This window comes from Galendromus occidentalis, unplaced genomic scaffold (genome assembly GCF_000255335.2).
Source record: "Galendromus occidentalis unplaced genomic scaffold, Mocc_1.1 scf7180000077183, whole genome shotgun sequence".
Classification (NCBI taxonomy): Eukaryota; Metazoa; Arthropoda; class Arachnida; order Mesostigmata; family Phytoseiidae; genus Galendromus; species Galendromus occidentalis.
The window spans coordinates 764,292-791,526 of NW_003805171.1; the positions used below are offsets into that span (position 1 = coordinate 764,292).

The 27,235-nt window shown below is 52.4% G+C and overlaps 1 protein-coding gene across 1 annotated transcript; it reads right to left on the reverse strand.

Annotated features, from left to right (window-relative positions):
* Positions 1-244: 244 nt before the first annotated feature.
* On the reverse strand, positions 245-27,213 carry LOC100899360 (5-hydroxytryptamine receptor-like). Its single transcript, XM_029110963.1, has 10 exons — positions 27,171-27,213; positions 9,361-9,449; positions 8,857-9,099; positions 8,629-8,738; positions 3,944-3,995; positions 3,738-3,829; positions 3,469-3,595; positions 3,002-3,017; positions 399-501; positions 245-305 (listed from the first exon to the last, which is right to left on the reverse strand). The coding sequence occupies exons 1-10, from the start codon at positions 27,211-27,213 to the stop codon at positions 245-247; spliced, it is 936 nt and encodes a 311-aa protein (XP_028966796.1).
* Between the last annotated feature and the right edge of the window lie 22 nt (positions 27,214-27,235).

The window sequence follows — 27,235 nt, forward strand, 5'->3', positions numbered from 1 at the left end:
TCGACGGACCGCTCAGAAAGCCCTCGTGAGAGAGTCCGTCAAAATTCGGCAACTTTGGTTTCATAGTTTCACTTTGTCGCTGCATCGAGAGTAGTATGTGTGGGTTGGCTTGGTATCGTCTTGTTCGGCTTGGGCACGTGGTGTTCCGCTTTCGTTGTCACCTCCTGGGGCTTCGGCCGCGGTTGGATGCGCCCGGTCTGTAGTCGTTTTCAATCTGTTTCTTCAAATGCGTTTGTTTTTCTCTTCAGCCCGGGGAACCTTTTATGGCCAGGTAAATTTCGCAGAAAGCTTTTCGATACTCGGGGCTGCAAGGAGAAAAGAAACGATATGTGACAGCTCGCTGACACGCGATACCCCCGCATTACGTATGCGGCGGCAGAGGCGGCTGCAGCACCTACCTGAAGATAGTGTAGATGATTGGATTGACAGCCGAGTTCATATATCCCAGCCAGAGAGCGATTTTCTCCCAGAGCGGACTCACGAGATTCCCCTTCCACAGTGCTTGAAGCAGTACGATCACGAAAAAGGCAACCAACACGCGGCGAAGGCCCCTGTCACGCAGACGACGAGCATCAACGCACGGAACTCACGTTGAGCTTCGAGTGATTCCCGATTTGGCCGTCCGTTTTGATTCGCTTCCCGGGCTAGGATGACACGACGGTTCCCGCGGTGATTTCTGCTGCCCTCCTCGACCATGCTCATTTCGATATCCTCCCCTGAGCTGTTCGTCTTCAAGAAAATCGTTCATCTGAGCCTGTGCGCCTTGCACGCCGCGAAAATCTCTGATCTAGCGTTCCGAACATAACGGAAGGCGACTGATCGAATCGCTGAATTACCTACCTGTTGTATCAGAAGAGCATTCCGTCCTGATGGCCGCGCTGGGCAGTGATGAATGTGGAATTGGGCGATCTATGGAGTTGAAAACAAGCTCGTGTCAGGAGATTCCCGGATTGATTGATCTATCTAGGTATCATCGGATCCTCCTCCCTGGCTCTCGTTCCCCCGGGTGCGGTCCAATAGCACGCACATCACCCCTCGCACTGCAAGCTCACGCAATGCGTGTACATGACAGCGTTCTCGACTTCGCATGGGCGGCCCAGTCTGTACAACCTGTCCTATGCGATGAGATCTCGCGAGTTTATTTTCCTGTCGCCGTCGGATCGTTCGTCCACCCGAAATCAGTGAGTCGGACAATCTTGTGCCGACACGCGCTCGCATGGAATTGGACACTCTCCACACGAAGTCGACGTAGCTGCTGCGCATTCGCTCTCGGATCATCGAGGAGGCGGTTCTCGGTATCTATGCATGTATGTCCACGGTGAATTTATTTCTCGATCGAGTAAGTTTGCGGAAATCTTCTGCGGGATCGGGGAGAATTACAGGGGTTTTTGAAACGAATTCGCATCGATTCATCAAGTTCGACTCGAACGCCAGTGAATGTTCGAGCTCGGATCGGAAACCGATGGCGATCAAGAATCAATGTGTCCACCTATCGGATGAATCGTCACCCATTCGTGTTCTAGACGCCGCTCTCTATGAGAGGCTTCGAGTGAGATGAGGTGCTTGAGATTTCTTTTTTCTTAGAAACATGCCCGCGCATTCGGTCCAACTCGACAGCCGACCCATGTCAAGCCATTCACAGTGCGCATTCAGGAGCACTGGTCCCCCTATAAGACGAATAAGGCAACAGGAATGATCGATGTACCTTCACCTTCGAAACAAAACCCCAACGATACTCACAGCCGTGATTTGGGTATCCGGATAGGGTCGCGCCGCTCGAATTCCCTCTAGTAATCGAGTTCGACCGCCGAGGCATTTGACGGTTGTGCTCACCATTCGAACGGAGTTCGATCCTTCTTTCGTTTAAAAGGGCTCGCTCAATCAGCTTCCGGCAGGCTCGAGCCTTTCCGGCCAATCGAAGGTATCGGCCACCTGACCGGATCTCCATTTTCTCAAACCCTATGGAACTTTCTCTTCGGAATTCCGAAGCGAGCTCTCAATCGGGGCCATTGGCCCCTCCGACGCCGAGGGTCTCTCGACGCGGATTTACTCGAGCGAATCAACGCCGGAACGAAACTCTTCGTTAGGAGCCGGACGATGATCAAATCGAAAATCCGAGCCGAGAATTTCTTGCTCCCGCCCGAGCGGCGTCATCTCAGAAAACGGATTTCACGGGGTGGAATGCGCCTTATTCACGAGAGCAAGACTCCATAATTGCGCAATTCCCCGATCACCCAACGCTGACGGTATTTGTTCGACTTCAAGCCTGCTGTTCGTCGATAGGGCGAAATTCAGAGAAGGACGCTGCTCGCTGCGAACTCCTCAGGAGTCAGGAGGATTCTTCCGGAGAAAATTATCGATATGATGCGAGTCGACTGTGATATAGCGTCACTGATTTCACAACTCTGCAGGAATGAACAAATATTCAATCTTGATACTTGATACACCAGGCTCATGGATGCTCGATTCCTCGCGGCTCGGACCGCCTCCGGATCTGCTTCTCGGTATCGACGGTATCGAAATATCCGAGTACTGAGCGAAAGCGGCGAATAGAACCGATTGCTCGACAAAATGGGTTGCCGATTCCGCGGCTTGCAGCGTACCTCGAACGTTCCCGTGAAGCTAAGGCTCAGAAATTCTGCATTTCGGCAATCCCCAGGAGATCTTGAGGCTTCGCAACTTGCCCGAAACTCTATCGCAGGCATCCCGAGAGAACCGCGACTCGTCTATGGAAAACGACGTAGCACGACTTTGGTACGGCAGCGGAACAATGCGAGAAAATTGCGAGGGGCAACGGCATTTCAGCTCATGGTATCGGCTGCTTTAAGAGAAGCTCTCCGATGGTTGTAAGTACACGCATCGCGTATCGAGCCATCGAAAAACTGGGAATTCGATGAAGCTCGGAATCGCAGGTGGCCGGTGAACAAACCGAGGCTGCCCCCTTTCTCGACCGCTGCTCGGAGAAGCCTTCGTTTCTTTCTTCGCTCTCGACAGATAGTACCATGGCGGAGGCGTTTCTTCGCAACCGACAAGACGAGCACGTAATCGTTCCTTTGAATTACCTCAGGGAGCGAGATTTCCTGATTCCCCAGATCGCGGGTTCTGGTGACGTCGAGACCCGTGGGGATTGCCCCCGAATTTCGAGGAGACTATCTGTGTCGGCAAATTACTTTCTGAATCGGGGATTTTGGACGCACACCCGTTATCGGACTTTCCACAGGACTTCCATCCCGTCGCAAGAACATGGCGGGAATCGAAGTCGGAGTCACGCGCCGTCGGGGGAGCGACGAGAGCCAGGGAGAAAAGCCACTTGGGTACGAAACATGAAAAACTCGGCAGAAGACGGAGCAAAGTATTCACAGCTCGGGTAACGGACAGATTCCCCATTTCCGATGCTGATGGAGGCTGTGAGGCTGTATCTGTTTTCAATCAACCGCTATCTCAACCGATATTCTCAGACCTTCACACTCGACTCACGTGAAAAATGCGATAGTAAAGAGCCATGACGGTCACTATGGGAACGTAGAACGAGGACATCGAAGCGAAGATCTGATACCAGGGCAGCTGAGACACCAAGCACATTCCATCCGCCATGCTGTAAAGAAACGATTCAGCATCGATTTCCTGCCGCTGGCGGTCCGCGCCGAGCGTACGGGAATCAGATATCTCGTAATTGCTCAGAACTCGATGGAATTCCACGCCGGCTCACGCTTCAAGGGCGGGCGAAGGAAACTCACCGCGCGTCGAAATCTGGATCTTGCGCAACAACGAAAGGCGTCACCGCAATTATCGCGCTCGTGACCCACACCACGTATATCATACACGATATCTGCGGAAAGGCAAGCGAAAGAGTGCTGTTATTACGAAAGATCGCCGGGAAGCCTCTCGCTCTGGAATTAGAAAAGTTTAAAGCATACTCTCGGAGCTGTATTGAGTGCCTCACCGCCCATGTTGGTCGACTGCGGGCATAGTTTATTCTGGATACCGAGAGATAACTGCAACGAGATGATGTAAATGTGTTATTTTTGAGAGGCCTCTAATTTCGATCCGTGATTATTCGAGAGATTGAGAGGGGTCACCGCTTGGCTGAGATATCGCCTCTGATGGATTTGAATTTGTTCATCCATTGTCGTGGAAGTCGAGAGGACCCTCGACTTTCGATCGCTTACACGAGTCGATGACAAGCAGTTTCCTATTCGAGCGTCCTAGCAGCAGCTCCGATCCCGAGCTTGACAATCATGAAGCGAAACTATTCCATATGGAAGTCATCGCCAGATTGATGCTGCCGCGGCGTATCGTCGGTATTCACGAGAGCTCGAATCGCGCGCGGCTAATCCCTTGAAAGCTCGGGACATACTGCCAAGCTGCTCACTTATGAGCTTATCCCCATGAGGATCGGGAACTTTTCACGATCGCGTTTCCGACAAGAGTGGACCTCGCAAGCTCCTGCTCCGGGGAGGTGCATTGAATGGCAAGTCTTTCGTATCGATATATGCGTATTAGCGATTCCGACCAAGGGAATCGAGAAGCAAAGTTCTCCGTGGGCGGTTTACGAAATCCAATTCCCTCAGTCCGTTTGATCATACGTTCTCCTCGCACAAGTCTCGGCTCGGGATAATCTCGGAGCCAATTGACGTCCGAAGCTTCCGCGATGGCGTCGATTCACTTCGATGGAAGAAGAAAGAGACATCATTCAGAAGCTTCACGCGCATTATCGAAGTCTTCGGCTTCGTCGTGAGTTTTTTCCCCTGCGGTGTGGTGTTCCCATCCTCAGGACACACCGGCCTCAAGGTCGAGCGCGGCTATTGACCTCGTTTATCCAACTTTCGCCTTTAAGACGCACAATAAGCTTCCTGGTCATCCACTCTGCCTCTGAGAATGTTCTTTCTAAATCGATAAACTTCATTCGTGTTCCTCAAGGAAGCGACTCCGGGCCGAATCCGAGAACGTGCCCGCAGACGAGCCGTATTTACTGCAGGAGTCGCCCGAATGTTCAGCGTATAAAACCCGTTCCCTTCGTCTGCGAGCTTTGCGACGGAAAAGCACCGGAGCAGCCCCTCACGACATCGCGATGGAATGAAATTCCCGGCAAGGTCAGTCGACGCATGAGGAGTCGACATTCGTCGAGTCCTGATTAGAATCCAATCTGGAGCAGGAACACGTCTTTGGTAGCGGCTCCGAGTCATACGGTTCCGTGCAAACGGACATGAGTATCTGGACTGTATTGTCTCGAGTGATCTTCAGAGAGGTCTCACGAGAAATAGAGTCCAGGGAAAGCTGAGTGTATCGTCTCTGAGCCGCTCTCATATGAGGGTCATTCCGAGACCGAATTTGGAGAATGAGATGATGATCATCCTCGCCGAAAGCGTGCGTAGGCCTCGCAAAAATCCGTAGATACTTCATCAATAGCGGCTGGACGAATCAGACATTGCTCAAGCGATAGTCGTCTTCATACCCAGTCCGACAGGAAATCACCATTTCCTCAAGTTCTGTTCCCGAAGGGATCACGAATGCCCGAGAATTCCATTTTGTCGAGATTTTCACTTTTTCCCCGAGCTTTCGAGGTAACCCGATGCAACGGTGCGAGATTGGAATTTCGACTCCGTGGACTCGCGGGGGCAGGGCTCGCGTCCTGGGACCGTATTTGCACGTCTCTCGAAGCCGGAGAGCAGTAGCGAAGTCTCGCGACCACCTGGCCACGGCAGTTCAAAGGTGACCAACTGGAAAGGCTCAGTTGGCAGAGGCGCCCGGTAACAATTATCTCCTGCTTGCGGCAACACAGTGATGACATCATCAACGTCGTCCCTACATATGGACTCACTCAGTTCCTCGCTGCGACGTACCCAAATGCCCGGTCTACCCCCGCCCGCCTGACGCTCAAGCGTCCACAGGATCCGGATATAGTCCGCTCTTCGTCTCTTTATGATCTTGTCCCTATCCCGATTTGGGAGCATTGAGTGCCCCCTCGTTTCGCACCTCTCATGATGAGGCCGAATGGAGGAGCACCGAAAAAAAGACGGAGGAAGCATAGTGCGCCCGAGGAGCTCCTTCCAAGCCGAACTCGCTTTCGGTTTTTTGAATCATTCCCGCTACCCACAGGAAGAATGCGGCGAAGTTCCGGAGACTACACTGCAGCTCAAGCAGATCCCCAAGGGACCGTGAGGTTTGCGCCGCGGGCATTCAGACTGACTCATTGCAGGAAGAATCTCGTAAGCGGAGGAACGAAATCCCCGGGAAAATACCCTTCAGCTCCGGACTCCGAATTGGCCGACTAATCCGAGGGTCGAAGTGATTCACCATTTCCAGAAAAAAAATCGATGGAAAGGATGTTTTTGACTGAATTTCATCCTGAACGGATCCGGTTTCACCAATTGTGCGATGCCTCAAAGCTCAAGCCTTTTTCACGTCCAAGCTGCGAATTTTGGTAGGGATTTGAGAAATGCTCGAGCATCGTTGAGCGAAGTCGGTCTTCATCCGAGCAGCATACGGAGACGACATCGACAGACTGGTTCTAGCCAGGAAAGGAGTTGCCGCTCGGAGGGCGAATCGACAGAACTTATTCCGGCTGCCATTGAGTCGGGGCCAATCAAACTGAAATCGCGAAGCAAATTGAATACGAGTACTCCGTATGCGCAAGGCCGGGGCATTTGGAAGTTGCTCGAGCTCTCGCTGTCAACAGGTTTCTCGGAATTTCGGGACGTTTGTTCGGAAGTTTCCCGAAAGTTATTCGACCGGGTATTCCGTTCAGCCGCGAGTGAATCGGCTTCACATGAGCAGCCAGGCTGATTTAATGCACATAGTCGGAGGGGTCGCCCTTCAGGCGCGGGAAGATCTCGATACGGATCGGATACGAGCTCCAAGCTCTCCAGGTTTTCGATGGAAGCTCTCCCCTTTCTGCCGAGAATGTCATGGAATTTGTGTCAGAGATTCGCTCCCATCCAGCAGGAACATCTACGTGAGATGGCTCCTCTTCGATAAGGGAGTCTCGGGAGACATCCCCGAATGTGACTCTGTGCCTCCAATGTCGTAATAGCGTCGTCGTGTGGCCACATGGGCTCGAGCTAGAATGAATAAAACATATACTTGACGGCAGCGATCGTGTTCGCTCTAACGCAGGCGCCGGCTTCTCACTCATCGTTCTCATCCCGCTAACAAAGTCCTTTGGTTCGGGCTTTGGGTTGCTCCGTTGGCAAAGTTGTCATGGCTGGCTACGTCCCCCCGCTCGACAACCGCATGGCGTTGCAGAGATTTGTAGTAATCTAGGTAAATACTCCAGTTGTTTCAAGTACCCAGCCGAATGCGTGCACATGCGGATGCCGTTGTTGACCGTCGTAATTGAGAAGGGCGCACACAGAGCAATACGACGGCGGCGAAACTAGTTCACGATACGATCTATTCAACGGCATCTAACGGAAGCGGAGCTGTAGGCCGCGCCGAGCTCCGTATACCCCATAGACTCAATGCTCGAGCGGCGCCGTAGCGCGCCGAACAGTTCTACATACTAGATGCAAGTCGAGAGTCTTCTCCGAGCGGAGGAGAATCGCAATCATTGGCGGAGATGCTGTCCGCGGTAGCCGTGGCCCGTAAACGACTCTAATTCGTACCACACGGAAATGTGTGCAAATAGGCGTGCATAGGCATAACACGACGAATACTGTTTACCGTGGGCGGTGCCGTTGATAGACAAGTTTGTAACCCAAGCTATGAGCAGTGACCCATCGTCGCAAAGCTCCGCATCTGATGCTCTTGCTTGCAATAGCTCATTATTTTTCGGTAGCAGCCGAGCCCGGCCGGCTGTCGCGAACCTCAAGTTAGATGCAGGTTTTGACGACTCTCATTGGGCTGCTTCACGCAGATCGCGTACGCAATCCACGATCGATCGTGACCAAGATCAATTAGAGAAGTGGTTTCGGGGAGAGCCGATGGTCATAGGTCACATAAATAAACATGACCGCCAACTCAGACACAGACCAACGCAGGGCGATTGGAAGAGACCTGAGGCTTAAGCGTAATTTCTGCACGTCGATCCTGGAGTCGATACACATTGCCCCGTCCCCGAGAAGTCTTTATACAGTGTGATTGTGGGACGAGCCAGGAACAATCCAACGGCAAACCGCATGCTCCACTTGACCCCCCCCCCCTGTAGCGGGACATTTCAACGTGGTGAACGATAGCGGCTTTCTCCTCGACGGTCTGGAGCGCGCCAGTGCCCGGGGAACGCGTGGGGGCTGAACCCAGGGGATCGTGGGGATACGCCACGCGCCAGATGCGCGTGAGATGCACACCGTTTCTTTGTCATGCCCCGTCTGAAGTAGGAGAACAAGGTCGTGTTCTACAGAGAGCGCTCCGTGTTCGGTCGAAATAAGTTGGGGAACAAGAACACGACACGCGTTCGGTGGTGAGTTCACAGCGAGCTGCGGCAGGTCGAGCAGAGGAATCCCTCGAATGCTCGTTCATTTTTCGCTCTCGGACACGGAATTTCGCGCTGGGTGCCCACTTCAACCGACCAGCGACGAAGTTTCGGCTCAGGTAGAATAGATGGGCTGTGGAAAACTCCCCCGTTGCACGATGTATTCGGGTCAGTGCACATCGGACGGATGACCAAGGCTCGATCGATAGGCTACTCACCGGTCTACTGCTATCGCAACAAGATGTAGAATGGAAGAAGTGCACAGGAGCACATCGCAGAACGTGAATCCGAAGCACGTCCACTGGCCGAGGTCCCAAAAACCGGATAACTGAAAGCGCGAACTCTCCTGAAATATTCTCTCTTGCCCTCTTTGCACGTCTATGCTTCACGGACGGTCAGAAACTTCAAGAATTTCTTCTATCGGTCAGAAATCAAGTCCAACTCACCTCGGCGTACGCAGCAAGAGGAACAACGACTAAGCCGACTAAGAAATCACAGACGGCTAGTGAAAGCTGAAGTCGATGGTGAGCTTGTCGCAAGTTCTTATTGTAAATGACGGAAGCCATCACTAGCCCATTACCGAAAAGTGTTATGAATATTAGGAGGCCGACACTTACGGTCACCGGCCAAAACGACCACGTTCCCGCATGACCTCGCGGAACGAGGAACACTGTTTCGGTTGGCGGCTGCTGGAAAAGGTGAGCTTTTCTTAGCTCGTACGAGTCCCAGAGTTTCCTGCCCTGGAGTCCGCATCGGGAGCATGTGAGCTCCTGAGAATACTTCTCAGCTAGAGCCTCGGAGTCCCCAGAGGGAATTCGGAGACGAGTCGAGATCATCGGAACTGATTGAAGTCGGAAGTGAATTGATCAGGCGCTACGAACAGCTTCCGATGTCGCGGATGAACTCATGTATCATGCAAACAATTGGAATCCGGTGAAATCTATGCGAACCTTAGCAGGAGTGGTTTCGTATTCGACTGCGCTGTCGCCCGATGCGGCCCATTCGGGATTCAAGGCTTCCGATACCCTGGTGTAGTACACTGTAATCAAAGTTAATTACAATTTTAGACCGACCACGGCGCAATATGCGATTCGCAGAGCATTCGGAGAGAGGACCTGATCGTCGGAGAACGATTCCTCGGATCCAAAAACGAATGCCTGTTTTGCGACCAAGACGAATCCCTCAGCCGAATGAGCAATCGATCCGCTCGCGAAAAAAGAATATTCAGAGAAGCTTCCGGAGGAGGAATAAATGACTCTGTATTTTCTATTGAGCCGAAGGAGGGAGGGAGCGAATCAGAGTCTGTCAATTTCGCAATAAAGCGCACTACGCAGAGACATACGAACAAGAAATTTATTCCCCTCCCTACGCGGAAAATTTCCGGGAATTCCCGTGTGGCTCCCGTCTAGTGCCCCGACAGTGCGCAGAACCGCACGAACATATGTATCTTCTCCATAAAAGAAGTCATCCTCGGAGTGGAATCAGGCTGTCAGAACGCGGGGAGAAATAGGACCGGGAGGCCTACAAAATTCCTCCGGGAAAAGTGTCCGAACTCTCCACGGTCGTGTTCCTATTGTTGATACGGCCGCCTGCCGGGGTAACAAACAGTAGAGCGGAACTCTTTTCCCAATTCATTGCGCCGCCTGGAGCTTCTTTGACTCTGAGCCGCTGACCATTGGGCGCGGGACGATTCCACACGCTCAGGCCTCCGTGAAGATCAGGGGAAAAGAATGTAGGTCGTAGGGTAGAAATGATTTCGATTTCAATTCCATGACATTTCCCCGATCCCACGCAAAAGAAGGAATCATCAATATTGAGCGAACTTCATTCAACCTGCGGAAATCGGCGAGAAAAGGAAATCAATACGCGGAAAACCATAGGCGAGTCGTCGACTGGAGGCAGTCGATATCAAAAGCCATGGGGACGGAGAGAATGAGTGACAAGAGACTTCCTCGGGGTTCACGCGTGGATTCTGAATGATTCTTGGTCCACTCAAAGTCCCGCAACGCGTCAAACTTCGATTTTCTGAGTTTTCAGCGCAGAAGCTATGCTCGAATTCCATACATGTATGAGCGATGAGGAAAACTGCGGAAACTTCTATAGGATTCTGTCGGCTGAATCGTCAAATCTCGCGACCGTCTCGAAAACGGAGATCGGCGAGATCGTTTCGAATATCATAGGCCGCAGGATACGAGCCTGACTGAGACAGAGAGGGATCCAGCATCGACACGAGGCTCAAATCTGAGAGATCGCTGGGTTAGGTTTCCGGTTAGCTGGGTCGAGCGGACCGTTGCCAGTGGAACGAGATCGTCCGGCGTCGCAGAGTGATGCAAAATTAAACCAGTGAGGAAGCCTCAGCCAGATCATAGCAAGCCCGATCTAACTCCTGGCGAGCTTTCGAATTCAGTCCTGGCCGAAATCAAATCTGACAACTAACATTCCCAGATTCCATCGAAAAGGAGCGAACTGAAACGCTTCTCGTTCGCTCATATGCAGGAGGTTCCTCGGCGCTGATTCCACGAGAGTACAAGGTTCCGCGGGACGATTTCCGTTATTTTTACGCCCAATCTCGACGCTTGAGAGCTCTCGATTTCATCTTTCCGGTGTCTTCCCGTGACGCGAATTCCTGTCGTCAATTATTATGATCATCGTCATCGCCGCAAATGTGCGGCTTACAGGAGCACCCAGATTCTCGGGGCGAGAATTGCGAAATATGGACCAATTCGACGAAAATACAATTTTCTGCATCCATCGTAATCGTATTCGAAGCGGGTGAATAAGTCCTCCATGAGACTCGGCAAACGATTCGCCATAATCGCAGCAGCCGAAAACAGATCTTGAAGATTCTCATGCCAGATCCAGGATCCCTCGCGAGATATTCCACTCAACGTGCGCCATCCTCAGTTCGTAAGAGCTCTGAATGACGATGATTCGACGGAGACCTTTTGTAAAGAGAAAGAGAGCTCGTCGCGTAGCGGCTTCCGAAACCCTCGCGATTCTCACTGAGGGAAAACGCTCGTGCCGTAGACACTATCGTCCCCATCGCGAAAACTCACAACGATCAATCCAGATCTCGGTCGACTGCATGTGTGACGGATCCTAACCTCTCCAAGAGGTATACATACATACATGAATACATCCCTCGGTTCATATAATATGACGCGGCTCCCTGAGGAAGCAGGTTGAAGGCTAGCGAATGTCGCTGAGAATAGATTGCCACAAACGGGTGGCACTGTGAGCTCGAAGGGCGTCATATCTTTGCGGGCGCCTGTCATGAAGAGTTTGGGGAGCAACCCGGTCGACAGAAATCTTCCGAAGCGGATTTGATGCTTTTCCGACCCGATGTAGTGATCAGGCCAACACCTCGTTCGAAACGCGTCGAAGCCCCATGGAGAATCCTCAGAGCGACTCTCGTGATTTTGGGGGCACTCGCGTAGTCTTTTGCGCTTTCCGTCGACGAGGCTATGAGCATAAGACCGGCCATCATATGCCCGCCATGGCGAGAGGAAGGCTGGGAGCTCGCACGCGCGTGGCTTGGCGTGGTCGTCATGGAGCATCTTGGCTCGATCCTCCCGACGCTGGGTATCCGCTGGAGCAAGCAGTGAGGTATCTGGCCGGGAATCCGACCGTTCGGGCCGCATTTCGGGCTGTGCTCCGTTCTCCGACGTTGATCGGAGCCTGGTGTTCGAATTCGGGACCGGAAGACTGACTGGTCGCGAGTGGCCAGAAACCTGTGCTCGGAGGGGACCCACGGGGAATACCCGATGGAAGATGTCCAATTCCCAAAGAACTGTGGCCGACGCGTGACTGAGGTCATCATTCCGCATTAACTCGATCCCGGAGGACATGCGTTCGCGTGGGAGGTCTTCGCAAGCGTCTCTGCGGGAGTCTCCGCCGGGGAGTTCCGAAGAGAACCCCGGGGGAACTCACCTCGCACTTCCCGCGCGGACATCCGATGCTCAATCGAATTATGTCAGTCTCTAATGACGGCGTCATCCTTCCGACTCATGGACTAGGACCGGGAGAATGGCGCCGATAAGATTTTAGGATCCACGTATTTTGGATTTTGGAATCACGTATGCACTAGATAGCTTTCTCGAGGGAAGCGCGTCCTTACTCTAGCGTTGATCGCCTATGAAATCTTGAAATAGACCAAGGTGAATTAGAGGAGGTGTCACCTCATTTGCCCTGACCGAAGATCTTTCGACCAGCGTTCTTCGCCCATCATTCGCCTTGGAAATATCTTCCATGTCTCCCTATAGATTGCCCCCACGGTTAGATTCAGAGCTCTGCCGAACGTTCCCGCTGAACATCAACTCGAGAATTCGGCCCCCGAGCGCTCCAGCTCAGAAATGACGAAAGTTGTTGGACACGTTGTGGACGAATTTTCTTGGTCATATCCTGGTCGAGGACGCCAGATGCTAAATTATTCGAAACAAGCCTGCGTCTAAGGCTAACTCAAACGGATAAAAAAAAATCTTCAGGATCTCGAACTTATTGACCCTCCTCAATACGATGTTTGAGTAGACGGCCTGGTCGGCGCCGTGAGAGCTTTGCCTTGGCGCTGCACTGTGAGCAGCGCAGCCTTGGGGACGCGTTCTTGGCGCCTTACCAGGCTCCTCTTGACGGCCGACCTCCGAAATATTTCATGGGGAATCAAAGTCATTGGACCCGCCGGAACCCTTGCCCGGTAGATACGAGCCTGCTGTGGCAGATGGAGCGGTCTCATGGGCCGATGTATGTAGCGGCCTCGCAATTTCCTGAGGACATAGGTCTCGAGGAAATTGTCGAGAGATGGTCGGCATCTTATTCGGATGCATATTCATGCTTATCCGTCGACCAGTAAACATTGCAAGTCTCTTCCCCATTGTTCAAGCACCATCGAATATGGAGGACAACATCACGAATGAATTGGAAACGAGGCTGAGTGTCACTGAAGCTTCCCTAGACGAGCAGCCACCAGACGACTTCCTGGACGCTGGAGGACTCCCAGAGTTCCGACAGGGACAGTGATGAATGGCGAAGCGACTTGGCTCACGACGGCAGTCCTACGCCTGGAGTTTCGACAACTTATCGAGGAGTCCTTAATTCGATTCTCGAGCTCGTTTTCTCTTCATCAGTACCGGAGTGATTAAAGCTCCGTCCCAACGATCGACCTTGACACACAAGGCTTCCCATTAACGGAACCGACGTCGGGACGTCTCTAGGACTTCGCGCCGGAAGCGGATCCGGGAAACATCCGGGAAACAAATGCCAAGTAAGAATCGGTAGTCCATCCGATGCGAATGTCGACTCGACACCGGGCTCCGTGAACGAGTGACTATTGTCCCCAATTGATCATGCTATCATCTGGTGGATCGCACAGATCGAACAGTAAGACGTCGAGAATCGGGTACCGGGTGATTTGAGCGCGGATTGATCTGAGCGCATGATCGATTTGAGCGCAAAATCAATCTGAGCGCAGAATTGATCTGAGCTCATGATTGATCTAGGCGCAATTGATCTGAGCGCGATTGATTTGAGCGAAATTGATTTGAGCGCAAATGATTTGCGCGAAATTGATTCGAGCGAAATGGATTTGAGCGAAATGGATCTGAGCGAAATGGATTTGAGCGCATGCTTGATTTGAGCGCATAGTTGATTTGAGCGCATAGTTGATTTGAGCGCATAGTCGATTTGAGCGCATAGTTGATTTCAGAGCATGAGAGATAATTCCTATTTGACATCCTTGTGTCATTGACTGTACATTCTGTCAATGGCTGCTCGTGGAAGTGACAGCTCATTAATAAGCGCATCGACACTCATTTGCTTGAATAAAAATGTTAATTCAGACTCCGACTGCGCGCTTTTGGGAATGCTCCTCCGATTCATATGAGGAGTCGGCTCCAGGTTTATCGAATATTCGCAACGAGTGTCTTTTTAAGAATGGCCACATAGTGAGTCAGGTTAGGTTAGGTTCCCCAATGCAGAGCTCTGACATTGTGAGGCGGACTAAACCTTAGTTCCACCGCCACGAACTCAGGTTTATAGCCGAGCCACACTCTCCAAGCAGCGCCTCGAGAGTCTGCGCTCAATTCGATAACGCGCTCAAATCAACTTTGCGCTGAAATCGACTATGCGCTCAAATCAACTATGCGCTCAAATCAACCATGCGCTCAAATCCATTCCGCTAAAATCCATTTCGCTCGAATCAATTCCGCGCAAATCAATTTCGCGCAAGTCACTTGCGCTGAAATCAATTCCGCTCAAATCAATCGCGCTCAGATCAATTGCGCCTAGATCAATCATGAGCTCAAATCAATTCTGCGCTCAGATCGATTTTGCGCTCAAATCGATCATGCGCTCAGATCAATCCGCGCTCAAATAACCATGAACCCGAGAATCGATCGAGGGGAATTGACGAGGGTATCATTAAAGATCTCTGGAATCCTTGCCGATAGCCGACCGTAAAACTCTCCCCTCTCGGAGACCCAAGTACCGGACGACAACTCCGGAAAGGGGGCGAATACGTGCGTGAACGCCAGCGAGAAAACGTCTAGCGTAGCAGACAGCGAGAATCGGGCCAGAACCATCGCTCCACCTCCGAGTGAATATCGTCGGGGATCTTCTTCCGTGCCCCGGTCCGCTCCGCCGAGATAACGATACATAAGTCCGCTCACCGATGAGGGATGTGGAACACGTGCCGGCAACGTTTCTTGCGTGGATGGTCTAGAGCCATTGGAAGGGGGAAATTGAAGTCTTCCGGCGGTTTCGATGGCGGAATAGAGACAACTCGACATCTTCGTTCCTTGCGCCATTGCCAGGGACCCTTTGAATCCTTCTCAGCGCCTCGAACGTGGCGACAAGTCAAATTATGAGCGTGGAGGCGATGGAAAGGGGAAGCTTGCGAAATGAAGCGAAGAGATCCCGGTGCTCCCCGGGCGTCTTTCTCTTCGCTTGTTTTTTCTCACTCTCCAATGTTTTCGTCTACTTTGAATAATCCCCAGGGTCTTGAGAAAGGAGGAGAAAGAGAGAGCGTAGATTATAATCACAGGCCTGCGAGGGTTGCCAAAGCGATTTCCCGCGAGGGGAATTTGACATTCAAAGTTAGACGTCAAATTTTCCGATATTCCCGAAATTGAGTCGTAGTACATCGTTTCATGCGAGCCTGGCGAATCACGCTCTCACTCTCACTACTGAGCGAGAGTCTACCGGTTATCGCTCGTGGGATGCTCCACGTCTTCGTGTTGAAGCGCGGCGACGAGTGATCCTAAGACTTCAATCGGAAAGTCTCGACGTGCGAGGATTAGAATATTTTGAACAGAGCTGCGCAGAGCGCTAAATTTGGGCTTCGGCCTTATGAAACCGCGTACGTTCCCACAACCTTCGCTCAGCGAATTCAAGAACGGGTCTTCAACCCGTTCGACTGATTATCATTATTGTTCCCGTTCCGGAAACCGCGGGACCTACCAACGTCCGATACGATATACGAGGTAAAAGGAAGCACGGCATACAGCAGACCCATTCGGACTCTAATCCTCGGGAGCCCGCGCAGCGCACGCTATTTATCGTGAGGTTTCGTTCTTCTGATGAAAAAGTCGTTGGATGCGACAGAGGAACCCTTCCTGACCGCAACGGAGATTTGAGACGAGTTTCCTGAACGCGGGGCCGTAATTTATCCCAGCGGCCGGGAAGGCGGTCTCACCTCCTCAGCGAGGTCGTCGATATGTAATCCATTATAGTAGTATGCAACCCGCAGCTGCGATCTGCGACGCATAAGTCGAGACGAGCTATCGCTGGAGAATCACGAGGCTCCGCTTGTCAATCCCAAGGCCCCGAAATCTCGCCGTTCCTCTCCTGGATTGTATTGCTAAGAACAGACAGGCGTCTGTGGGAAAATTTAAAGCCGCAGATAATGACTCCGCTCGTTATCCGACTTTTCGTGCATCCAACCTGTTGCTCGACACTGGCGTAATTTGCGAATCAAAAGGGAGACCTCCTGTCGGGAGGTTCTTTCTGGGGGAAGTACATTGAGACATCTGTATCCTGAAAGTCTCGAGAAACTCTCCCATGGATTATCTCTGAAGCATGCAGTGTCAATCGAGACTCCGAAGTCGAGCCGCGTCCTCCGAGAGAAGTGGCCTGAGCGGCGGTTGATCTGCTGCGTGAATCCAGGATAGACCATCCCCTCGGGTCGATGGTCTAATGGAAATGCATTGCGGCCGACGGCGGTATGTTGTGGCTGCATCGACAGTACCGCGCTTCACTAATCAACGGGTCGCGGGTGCGCATTACCGTCTGCGGCATCCATCAAGCCAAAATCTGGGATAAATTACAATCATTCCGATGTGGTACCGAAGGTTGACCTTCGAGTGTACACTAATCGTTTCTATGGTCCCACGCAGCTGTCGCCGGGACCGCTTCGTCCGAAAGTTCGTACTAGGATTTTCTGTCTCAATGAGCTCAGATATTGCCTCAAGAGAAAAACGCCATTATGCTTCGAACTCCATTCTATGTTGAGGAAGTTCCCTCCCGAAAATATTTTCAACATCCTACAGCTCGTGCAGAGCCCCGAGACCATGGCGCGGACGCATTTGCTTGACTTCTATACGTTCCCTCTCGAGTTCATTCTGGCTCCCCGAGAAGTTCTGGCTTCTTGTCGAGTACCTACGTCATCGGGTTCTCCCTCCCCGCTCTTCTCTCGCTCCCCAGCCAGTGAGAAAGTGTTCGACGATATTCCGTGGGGAGCTCAATGAAGTAATTCTCATACGTGCAATAAACGAACACGACCGAGAGTCTGTAGCATTCCGGGTTCCCGCGTTACCGACGGACAATGACTTCGTAACTAGCCAGGAATCGGCTTGATTCCTCACAGTTCGACTGCGCGGAATGGGTAGTTCATTCTGCGTAGATTCGCGCGGGGAGCGGTCCGCTCGGACAGCTGAATAGACAGCTAGATGAGCACGTTAATAAAAAATTGCTGCAGCACCGATAAAGCAATCGAATTTGAGGACGGTACGTCGGCACGGTGTGCCCGAGAGCCCGTCCTCCTCGCCGAGACCCGTCGAGCCTGTCTGCTCCCGCTCGTTTGAGAGCCAAGTTTTATTCTGCACGGCTTTCAACACAATTAGTGACATTTGACTTAATGCACTTCACAGAACAGGATAAAAGCCACAAAAACATTTCTCACGACAACTTCGTTAGCGGAGCCCGCTCCGAATCGCGACTGAACAAATCGGAAAACGGCGGGAAAGGGCTAATTCACGCTCGAGCTGCGAGCGATCGCGTGGTAGGCGCGTGCGTGGCTTTCCCTGAATCCAAAACAAATCCCCAGGCGGATCTAAGAGATTTCTTCTCGAAAAGTTCTCCCCATCTGTGAATGGGTCGCATACGCTGGGGCCGCGCCGTTCCATCCCGGGAGCAGCGTTGTGGCTTGTGGCCATCGGATGCGAGGATCGACGAAGGTCAAAGAGCAAGTCGCCGGGCCGATCCTTCAATTTCTCACGAATACAAGCTCGCCGGAAGGTCATTGTCGTCTCCGTTGAGCCTCCGCCACCGCCCCCATGAGCGGACAGTGTTGAGCGGTCATGCAGCTGCTATTCTTCTCTCCATAAATGATTGCACAGGACGACACGATCCGACGTCTTCGGAAGCTCGTCTGTAAGCTGTGACGGTCGGACGGATGGACGGACAAACGGACGGCTGATAAGCCGATCGAGAAACACTGGGCGGAGAGCACTGACTTGGAGCGGCAAGAAACTTCGTCATTGGTCGGACTGGCATACATACATATGTTTGTTGCGATGTGTTCCCTGAGCCGCAGTCGACTATCCCATCCGCACGCGTATGTTCCCGGCCAGATGCGACGAAATACAAAAACGCGAAACGCAGAGCATATGCGAACGTTGAATGTTTCCGCCGACCGGACGACATCCGCGGCCGCTGCAACAAGACGTTGCATGTCCTCAGGGGACCAGCCGTTCATTCGCAACCGCGGGATTCTTAGATAAGATCCGTGCTCGATTCTCATCGAATTCGGACGAGGAAAAGTGTCGAACATCGAAGACTTCTTTGAGCTTCGGAACGAGTGGATACTTCCCCGCGGAACACGAGGAGCGTATTCAAAGGAGGCGGGGGGCGGAGGCAACGATGGCGGTTTGGGTCTCGAATTCTCGCTGACGCTGTACACACTCATCCGAGTGAGATATTCAAAGTGGTTGCACGCACATTTACTTGTATTTCGGTGCAAACACAATCGAACCGCGAAGGCGAATTCGAGGGAGGAATTTTTCTTTTCAGCGAGCACTCAACAATTCCATGTTCGCAAGGGTTTCAAGCGGGCGAGCGAACCTGCGAGCGAAAGTGAATCGCGCGCGACAGCGAACGAGTTCGCATTCCAGTCATGAATGTAAATCTGATTGGGATAACTTGTAACTTCTGCCGAGATTGGGAGAAAGCTGGGCAGCGTTTTGTGCGCAGCGACGCAAACATTCGATTCGCGACAAACGTTATTTGCCAGCGGCTGGATCGAGCTCCTCTTTGGCTTCCCGGAAGTTGGACGAGAACCTCGCAGCAACCATTGCATGACGGAAACGGTAGCGGGTACGTTCTGTATTTTGATGTCAAACGCACGAGAACTGTCGCCGACGCGGTGAAAATGATCCCTGAATGAGTGTCGGAACGCTTTTGCGAAAGCTCCGAAACGGAACGAGACCATCATCCGGACAGCTTTTCGAGCTTCCGCTTCAAGGTTCGAAAATTCTGAAGATCTCCGTCCTTCCCGATGGCGGTGAGGAGTCTGCATTTCTCATGTCGGATGGCCGTGTTCCAGCCAATGTCAAGGACCATGAGCGCTCTCGGGAATCGGTGGAGCTCACTGGACTTGTCCTCCGACTTGACCATGTTGATAAAAATTGGACGCTTTTTTTGGTTCTCTTTCAATCTGAACTGAGGGCTGATTGATTTCGACAGTCGAACGCCGCGCCGGCAAAAGTCACCGAAAAAGCGATTCGCCGAACAGAGAATTTCAGACTCTCTAGTGCCCGCTAGAGAGTCTGTTGTTCCATCTGAATATGATTTCTGCCTTGTCTTGAGCTTCGTGAGGCTTTCCGTAAATCAGTCCATATTGGAGGAGGCCTCCGAGGAGCGGACAGCATCCTACACAGACCCTCGTTCCCGAGGGATAACTATTATTATCGACTTTCGATTCCTGGGGCTTATCCAGGATCGTGACCTGGCGAGACGTCAAACGTCTGGGATCTTCATGCGTTGCCAGTGACTCGGTTCAGAACATTCTCAGGATTCCGTCGACACGAGAAATCAACTCGAGTCCTGGGAATTCGCAGCCTACCCAAGCTCTATCCCTACGCTACTGCCGTATTTTCGAATGAGTTCCACCCGATTTCGGGACATGGGGCGAATAGATGCACGCTCGTAGATCGGGGGCGGCTCAAACCAGAGAACCTGACCGACCAATACATGGCTTTCGGACCGGAACAACGTCTCGCCGCAAGAAGCAAAGGCCCCGGCTCGGAAGTTACTGATCCAGATTATGGCGAAGTCATCCGAAAAGCTCTTCTCCGGTGGACAACCTTGCCCGAGAAAACTCGACTGCCGGGGCTGGACCGCCGCCTCCGACAACAGAGGCTTGCGGCGTGACGTGGAGGAGCGGAGAGTTACGCGAGGGATTCGCACGAGACGAAATTCTCGCTCTCCTCGCCTGACGATTTTTCGTAAGTTAGCGGAGTTATCCGGTCCGGATCGATCCGACGAGCAGAGAGATATCAAAGGCTTCGCTCCCGATGGGAACTCCGACGCGCACTCGCTGCTCTTCCTGATCCTCGACCAGGGAATCAAAGTCCCGATTATCGGCCGAAGATGTTCCCGAATGAGGGTAATTGAGAGCAGAAGTGTCATACCTGAGCACCGAATTCGGGGAAAGTTCGAAGACCGATAGTTCTGAGCCGAAGCGCTCAACCTAAGTTTCTGCTCACGTTTCCGAAATAGCCAATTCTATATGGACGGCGAAGCGGATGAAAGAGCCGAAAAGATGTCTCCACCGTGTGTATGCTAAAGTATGCGGCCGGCATATCTAAGCGACTTCTAATCTGGCCATAAGGTATGCAGCACGGCCTTTGATAGAGACCTTTACGACGCCGCCGGCGGGGCGAGGAGGCACCCTATTCCCGAATTCGAGGCATGATGGAAAGTGGCCGGAGCCATGCTCGAGATCTTCATTGAAACCCCGTCCGGTGCGATATATCGACGCTGAGAAGAAGTTCGTGCCCACAAAAACAACTCTGCCGGACACTCTGTCTCCCCAGAGTCCGTCTCCCGAGAGCTCCTCCGGAATTCCCATGGGCAATTGTTCGAGGAACTTCCCCTCAGTTTGTCGGTTCGCCAACACATTCGGAGACGATCTCGATTCGGAACGAAGAGCCTCCAGCGTCCGGCTCGCTCGCGCTGCGGGAACCGTCGCATCGCGGAGCTGGGCGAGACGCTCCGCATAGTGTCAACAGACTCTTCAAAAACGTATTCGAGAGTGCTCAATGGATAAATGGCTTCATGGATCGCGGTTTGATGGAAATCTCTCTCGTTCTCACGAGTCCTGGCCCTCACTGATTGCAGGGGAACGGGAATCTTCGGAGAGCCATGGTACGACCCGCTGAGCTTCATTTTTTTTTTTCAAAATTTCCACCCGGTACATTCGCTCACGAATTGCAGCGTTTCAGACGACCTTCCTAAAGAGAGAGATTCCGTCTCTGAACCGTCGGTCGCAGATCCAATCTCGTTCTGCTTGGAGTGAAGTCGTCACTTTTGTTTCTTCCAGCTTCAACAATGCGTCCCGTTCTACAGGAGAGCGTCCCGGCTTGGAACGCCCGCCGATTCGAACACCTGCACGGCACTTGCTCCTTTGTTTCGCGGCGAGCAATGAAGACGAGCGAAAAACAAAAAACGGAAGAGTCATACCGGAGTGCTCCATGGGGTGGCTTGCTCACAGGTGGGGACAGGGTTCACCTCAATGGTAGTTTAATCCACGTTTTGGAACTTACACATTTGTATCATGATATAGGTAGCCAACGAGCGGCTCAACGTACGCGTGCATTCGACGATTAGAAGCAACATACATCGTTGACACCCGAAAAGACATCTGAAGACATATCGACACATTGTCTTTTCTAACAATCACCCCACAACAGTCTTCTCGTCACACAGAGCAGCGCTGCGACCACCTGCTGTCGTCCGAGCCACTGCTCTCAACGACGCCACAGTCCGACTGCTTAGAGCGGGGTCTGAGCTCCTGGCGTTATATTCGAGGCCCTCCCTCCTCCACGCGGAGGGCCACTCTCCACTTCGTGTTCTCTTGACTGGGCCGCCGCTATATTATGTGGTAGGCGACAACTGAAGACCTACTCTGAGGGAACCGCTTAACGTAATTGATAACACCGTCAAGGGACTGAACCCTTTGGGAATATTTCCCTGAAATGAGAACTCGATGCGGATAGTCCGCTCTCAGAATAGGTAGGCGTTTCAAGTCTCACGGTGATGCAGCACGGTAAGGACCGGCACTTTCTCATACGGCACTCCTGACGCGAAAGTGTCATTGAATCCCATGTCAACACATTCGTGGGTTCCGGAGCTTTGACGTCCCGCCTGTGGAAGTGGCCGAGTCTTCATCCAGATTTTGTCTTTCGAAATCTCACCGTGTGCCTGGTCCCCCGGCTCGGAAATATTACTAACAAGACAGGGACAATCATTTACCCGAATTGAGCGAGGAGTTCCCGCCAGGTTAGACCTTGCTTCCAGCGATGCTCTCGTTCTATGGCTTTGGGATTCTTTCGCCCAATGATGTGATTTCGGAACGATACTGCCTTTTATGTACATCCCCTGTGGAACTTCGCTTTCTTCGAATGTTTGCTTCTCAACGTGTGCCGGCGGCGCGCGGGGTTTACGGCTCATGGAGCCGGAGAAATACTCGGGCGGCTCCTTTGCTTCGACTCTTGAATGAGGCGGTTTTCCAGTGGACGGAATTCTGCATAAGCATTCGGGACGGCTGTCCATGTATACCGATCGGCAGTGGCGCTAGTTTACGGAGAATATTCGCTGAATTGGGATAGTCTCCGCCAACTCGGCCGGAAAGGCTGGGCCCTCGGAAGGAGAACCCAGTGACCGGGCTAACTATTTGCACCACTAGACGGAGGAAACACTGGCTGAAATGAGTTGGACGCAGCTCGGAGCGTCCCGTCTCGAGCAGAGTTTAGACCGGACGCTCGGTTGGTCGCCGGTTTGCGCAGCGAGCTCGAATGGCACCGCCTAGTTTTTGAAGGTCTTCCGCTGACGAGTGACGTACCTGACGGGCTATACGATGGGCGGATGTTACTGTGTAGTAATGAATATTGGGGCAGGATCGAACGGGTAGCCATTCCGTGGAGGATACGTAACCCACATTAGTGAGACCTCTGAGTGAGTAAATACCTGGAAGTCATTCGGTCGAGGCATCGGTGCGTATCCGCAATGTTGAATTGCTCTGGATGCGGCATTTATGCTCCGAGCATTCGCTCAGAAATAATGAATGCACGGGCCGACAATGAACGATGTCGGGTGTCGTCGCTCAACGCTCCCTCACTTAGCCGTCTCGGTGCGCTGTCAATATACATACATACATATTTACAGTTTCGCTGCTCATTCGGCGATTCGAGCTCAGCTGTAGATCGTTTCCCCAGCTCTGACTGGCGCTACGGAATTTCCTCGATTCTGATGAGAGTGAGTGCCATTCAGATTCTGCGCACGAACGCTCTCATCCACAGTGAGGACATTCGTTTCGTTCGCCGGGGATGCAGGCGGTCGATGCTCCTTGATTCTATGAATGCGAAATAGTGAGAATCATCGCTCCCTCGGTCCCACTCCGCCGGGCCGATCGGTTGGCAGACAGGCTGCGAATCAAACTCCGACGCAACGTCGGCGTCGTGAGGGTTTTTTTTCTCTCTCGCTGGAGACGTCCTGCTATGCATACAAGGTGCCGCAACTCCCGTGAAAGCCCCAAGGCTTCCGGCCAGGGAGGCCTTCGCTCAGAAAAAATCTAAACCTGCATGGATCTGAGGGCGCGACTTGGCGAGAAAAAATTGTGCAAATATGCATGGCCTACTGGAATCAGACAGATGGGAACGCCGACAGCCATACTCAGCTGACTGAGCTTCACGCAGTAGCAGGAAGACAAGGGGGCCGACAAACAGACGGGCAATCAAGCGAAGTTTCTGCTCCCGACCTTGCTCTCCGACTCGAGTTTTCGAGAACTCGTTCCTCATTCTGAGGGGTGATGGCGCTCAATTCACTCATTTGCTTCCGTGATTCTCCCCGGGAATCCCTTGTGACGCAGTGGGGAGCTCCGGTCTCCGACGGTTATGAGCGCGCGTTGACCGATTGGAAGAATTCAGAAACGGAATTCATTCTCAATTGTCCATCGGTCCCCGAAGGATCAAATTTGAAACATCGTGAAGAAAAGGCGCGCATCGATATGCGCTCATCCAGACTGGAGAGCCCATATATTAGATCCGTCCTGAGCTTAGAGCATGCCGTTTCAGCGGCGCGGCGAATCAGGCGAATCTCCGTGGTAGTTATCATGAATAGATCATCCGAATGTCGACCATGTTCGACTGCCATGAAGCTTCGTCGAGGGCTTAACGCAAAGAAAAAAAGGCGTCCTCGTCATCCGGGAGGGATTCCATCGCGCGCAAAAACGCATAGGTGATTTTACACGATCGTCCTACGTATTCCTCATTGAACATACATACATCGTTCTGGAAGGAGAGTCTGCTCCTTGGGATCAATTTTTTTCGGAGCAGGGAAGTGCGAATCCCATCTAATCTTGCGGAATGAAAGAATACCTCCTCTCGGGGTCATGTCGTATTCATGCGCTTGAGGAATCCTCTGGCGACGCATTCCACAGGCGTCTGAGGATCAATGAATGCAGTCCGAGCTCTGAGCAGGGTACAAAGGGAGAGCGGCGAGCTGTTCTGGGGCCTTCGTTCGACCGACTGATGAATCCACTCTCGACTCGATGGATGTATGGAGAGGAAACGTCCTAGGCCGGAGCCGCCAGAGTCGATCCAACTCCGAACTCGCTCGCGTATGTATCCGAATCAGGCCGCGATGGGCAAGATTCGGCACAGGCTTCCCCCCTTGTAGAGGCCCCGGTCGGGGATGATATGATGGTGGGAGTCGTAACCGTCGGGCGGTCCTACCTTCTTCCAGGGAGGATGATTTCCAATGCGACAGGTGGGAAACTTTGCTTTTCCAGAACTTACTCTCGCGAAGCTGATCGGAAGGAAAGTCATTCACCAGACTGGGAAGTCTGCCCTCTCCGCCAATTCCTGCGAAATCTCCTGGCCCAGAGCTGTCATTAAGTCGCACATGGGTCGTCCCGAGTCCGTGAAGATATCGAGCCGGCGGTCGCTCTTCTTCTCGGTTTTCTCTTCATTTGTCGCTAACTGGCTCCCTTCAGGGCTCCCTCTCTCCGTCGGCGGAGGACTTTGACGGAGGGAGTGGTTGTCGTTTTCCTTATCAGAAGGAATTCATCTCGTTGTAGGGCGTTTTTAGGGGCCGACTCCGCTCGTTCGACAACGGCTGAGTGAACCGGCGCATGTGTCAGTCAGCTTGTCGAGTTTGGAACTCGGGATTTTTTGGAAGTCATTGATTGATTTGTACGTACAAGCTGGTCCCGAGCAGTTCCCTATCTTTCCGAACACAGCTCCCAGAGATCTCTCAAGCTGCGGGCCGCTGAGTGACTTGGCACTCTGTCTCGCGTGATCGCGGCGCTGCCCACGGGAGGTGCCGGGCGAGACTAACGAGAGACTTGGCGGTTGCCAAGATGGAGTCGCCATTTTCGAGCAGTAAATTCTTCTCCTAGAGATATAACGATTGCGTCTCCCCGGCGCACCGTCCTCCGAGCCTCAAGTTATTCTCTAGTGCAACCGCTGCGCCGCCTCCTCCCCGACTCGGAATCTGCCATTTCAGGGGACTGCTTCCTTATTCCGGATCAGATCAGTCTTTGACGAGTGTACCGACAATTCCGAAATGATTTCGCCGGGAAATACGATCATCCTCGCTGAGATGAAAGAGCCGAGTAGAATCCGTAATCTGGGGAGAGTGTGTATTTACCAGTCATGCCACGTATGCGCATAGCTGAACACCTGAAAGGTCTGAGAATTGGAAGCGATCTTAATATCTCTAGAGTTTGATCAGCCGTGTTCGCCAACGCGAAAAGCCCCACCAACCTAGATCAGAAGTTTTGAATATCGCTCAGATTTCCTGACGAAGCTCGACGTGAGATGAAGTCTTCGACGACCGCTCGACGACGCGATCTCTCGGGGAGCTCCTCAATTTTTCGAAATTTCCCTCGACATCACTGTCATCGGAATGAACGCTCCCGCTGCGGGATCGACGACTATCTCTCCATTAATCCACTTATCCTGGGGAGCTGCGCTCGGAAACTGGAGGGAACCGCTACCAGAGGGGAGAGCTTGCCCCCGAATGTCGGAGCGAGGATGGAAGTCCATCACGATTTTCCCAGACCGTAATCGGATGGGGTATGAGCTCACAGGGAATCCCATCGGCAGTACACGCATATGTAAGAGCGCTGCCATCAAAGAGGGCCAAACTTAGCTCGATTCATTTCTGCTGCATGGTATTCCGCGCATGCCGAGCACGAGTCTGGGGCGATTCCGTCACCAAAAATCCGTGGCCCGGAGAATCGCGAGAGAAATAATACACGAGCTTTGAAGCGCGATAATATCTGCTATCGTTCGGATCGCCGTCGGTGTTTGCGTCTTATCCGAATAGCATGAGAATCGCTCTGGACTCCGCGGACATTGTGTGATGAGCCTCAGCCGTGCAGAGCAGCGCAAGGGTGGTGGGCTCTCTCGTCCTCTAATTTGAATAATTCCTCCGTCTGCGATCCGGCATTCCACGTGACGGTCGCTCAATGAAGGCTGAAAGTTTTCTCCTTCGTCTGCGCAGAAGACGCCTTCAGTGGTGCGGAACAATGACCGCTTGTCATGCGAACATTTATTCCCGATAATAATTTGAGTACATCAAACTGACTGAATCAGTCAATGCTTGATTGGATAAATGCATAAATTATAATATTCTCAGTTTTCACGCAGGGTCTGAGAACAGTGATGGGATATTTGTCGGAAATAAGCTTCTTGGAATGCCTTGCGGATGGACGTACCTTGTTCATCCGCCTAGACCACTCCGACTGCGGCTCGAAATCAATCTGGGTGCGCAGAATATTCGATACCATGGATGAAGAGCCACCATGGCTTGGGATCAACTCATGGCAGAAGTGTGACAATATCAATTTTTTTTCGGAATCCAGGACGGCTCTGCTGCATGGTGGAATGCAGCCTTTCCACCGGTATGACGTATCACACGAGGACTCCGCAAAGAGTGCCCTAGAAAATTCCTCACTGAACTTTGCGGGGGCGACCCAATCTGGATTCGCCGGCCAGAGATGGGCCGGTCGTCGTGGCACCTTCTGGCCGAGAAATTCCCCCCCCCCCATCCGTCCGATGACGAGTCACCCCCTCCATTCTACGAAGTGGGCTTTCTTTCGGGTCCATTCGAGTTGTTCCCTTGTGCTGGGAAGTTGCATTCAAACAACCATGAAACATGAAGTTGGTCGCCGCTCATAAAGCCCCGTCAAGTCGTCGTTGCAAGTGATTGCTAACTGAGCCATTGTGCAAAAGCGGAGCACGCTTGTTCCGGTTTGCGAAGCACGAACCATTGCGGTCGATGCCTGTTAGGGTAGACTGTCCGTCCGGCATTTGTCTAACCGTCAGCTCGGCG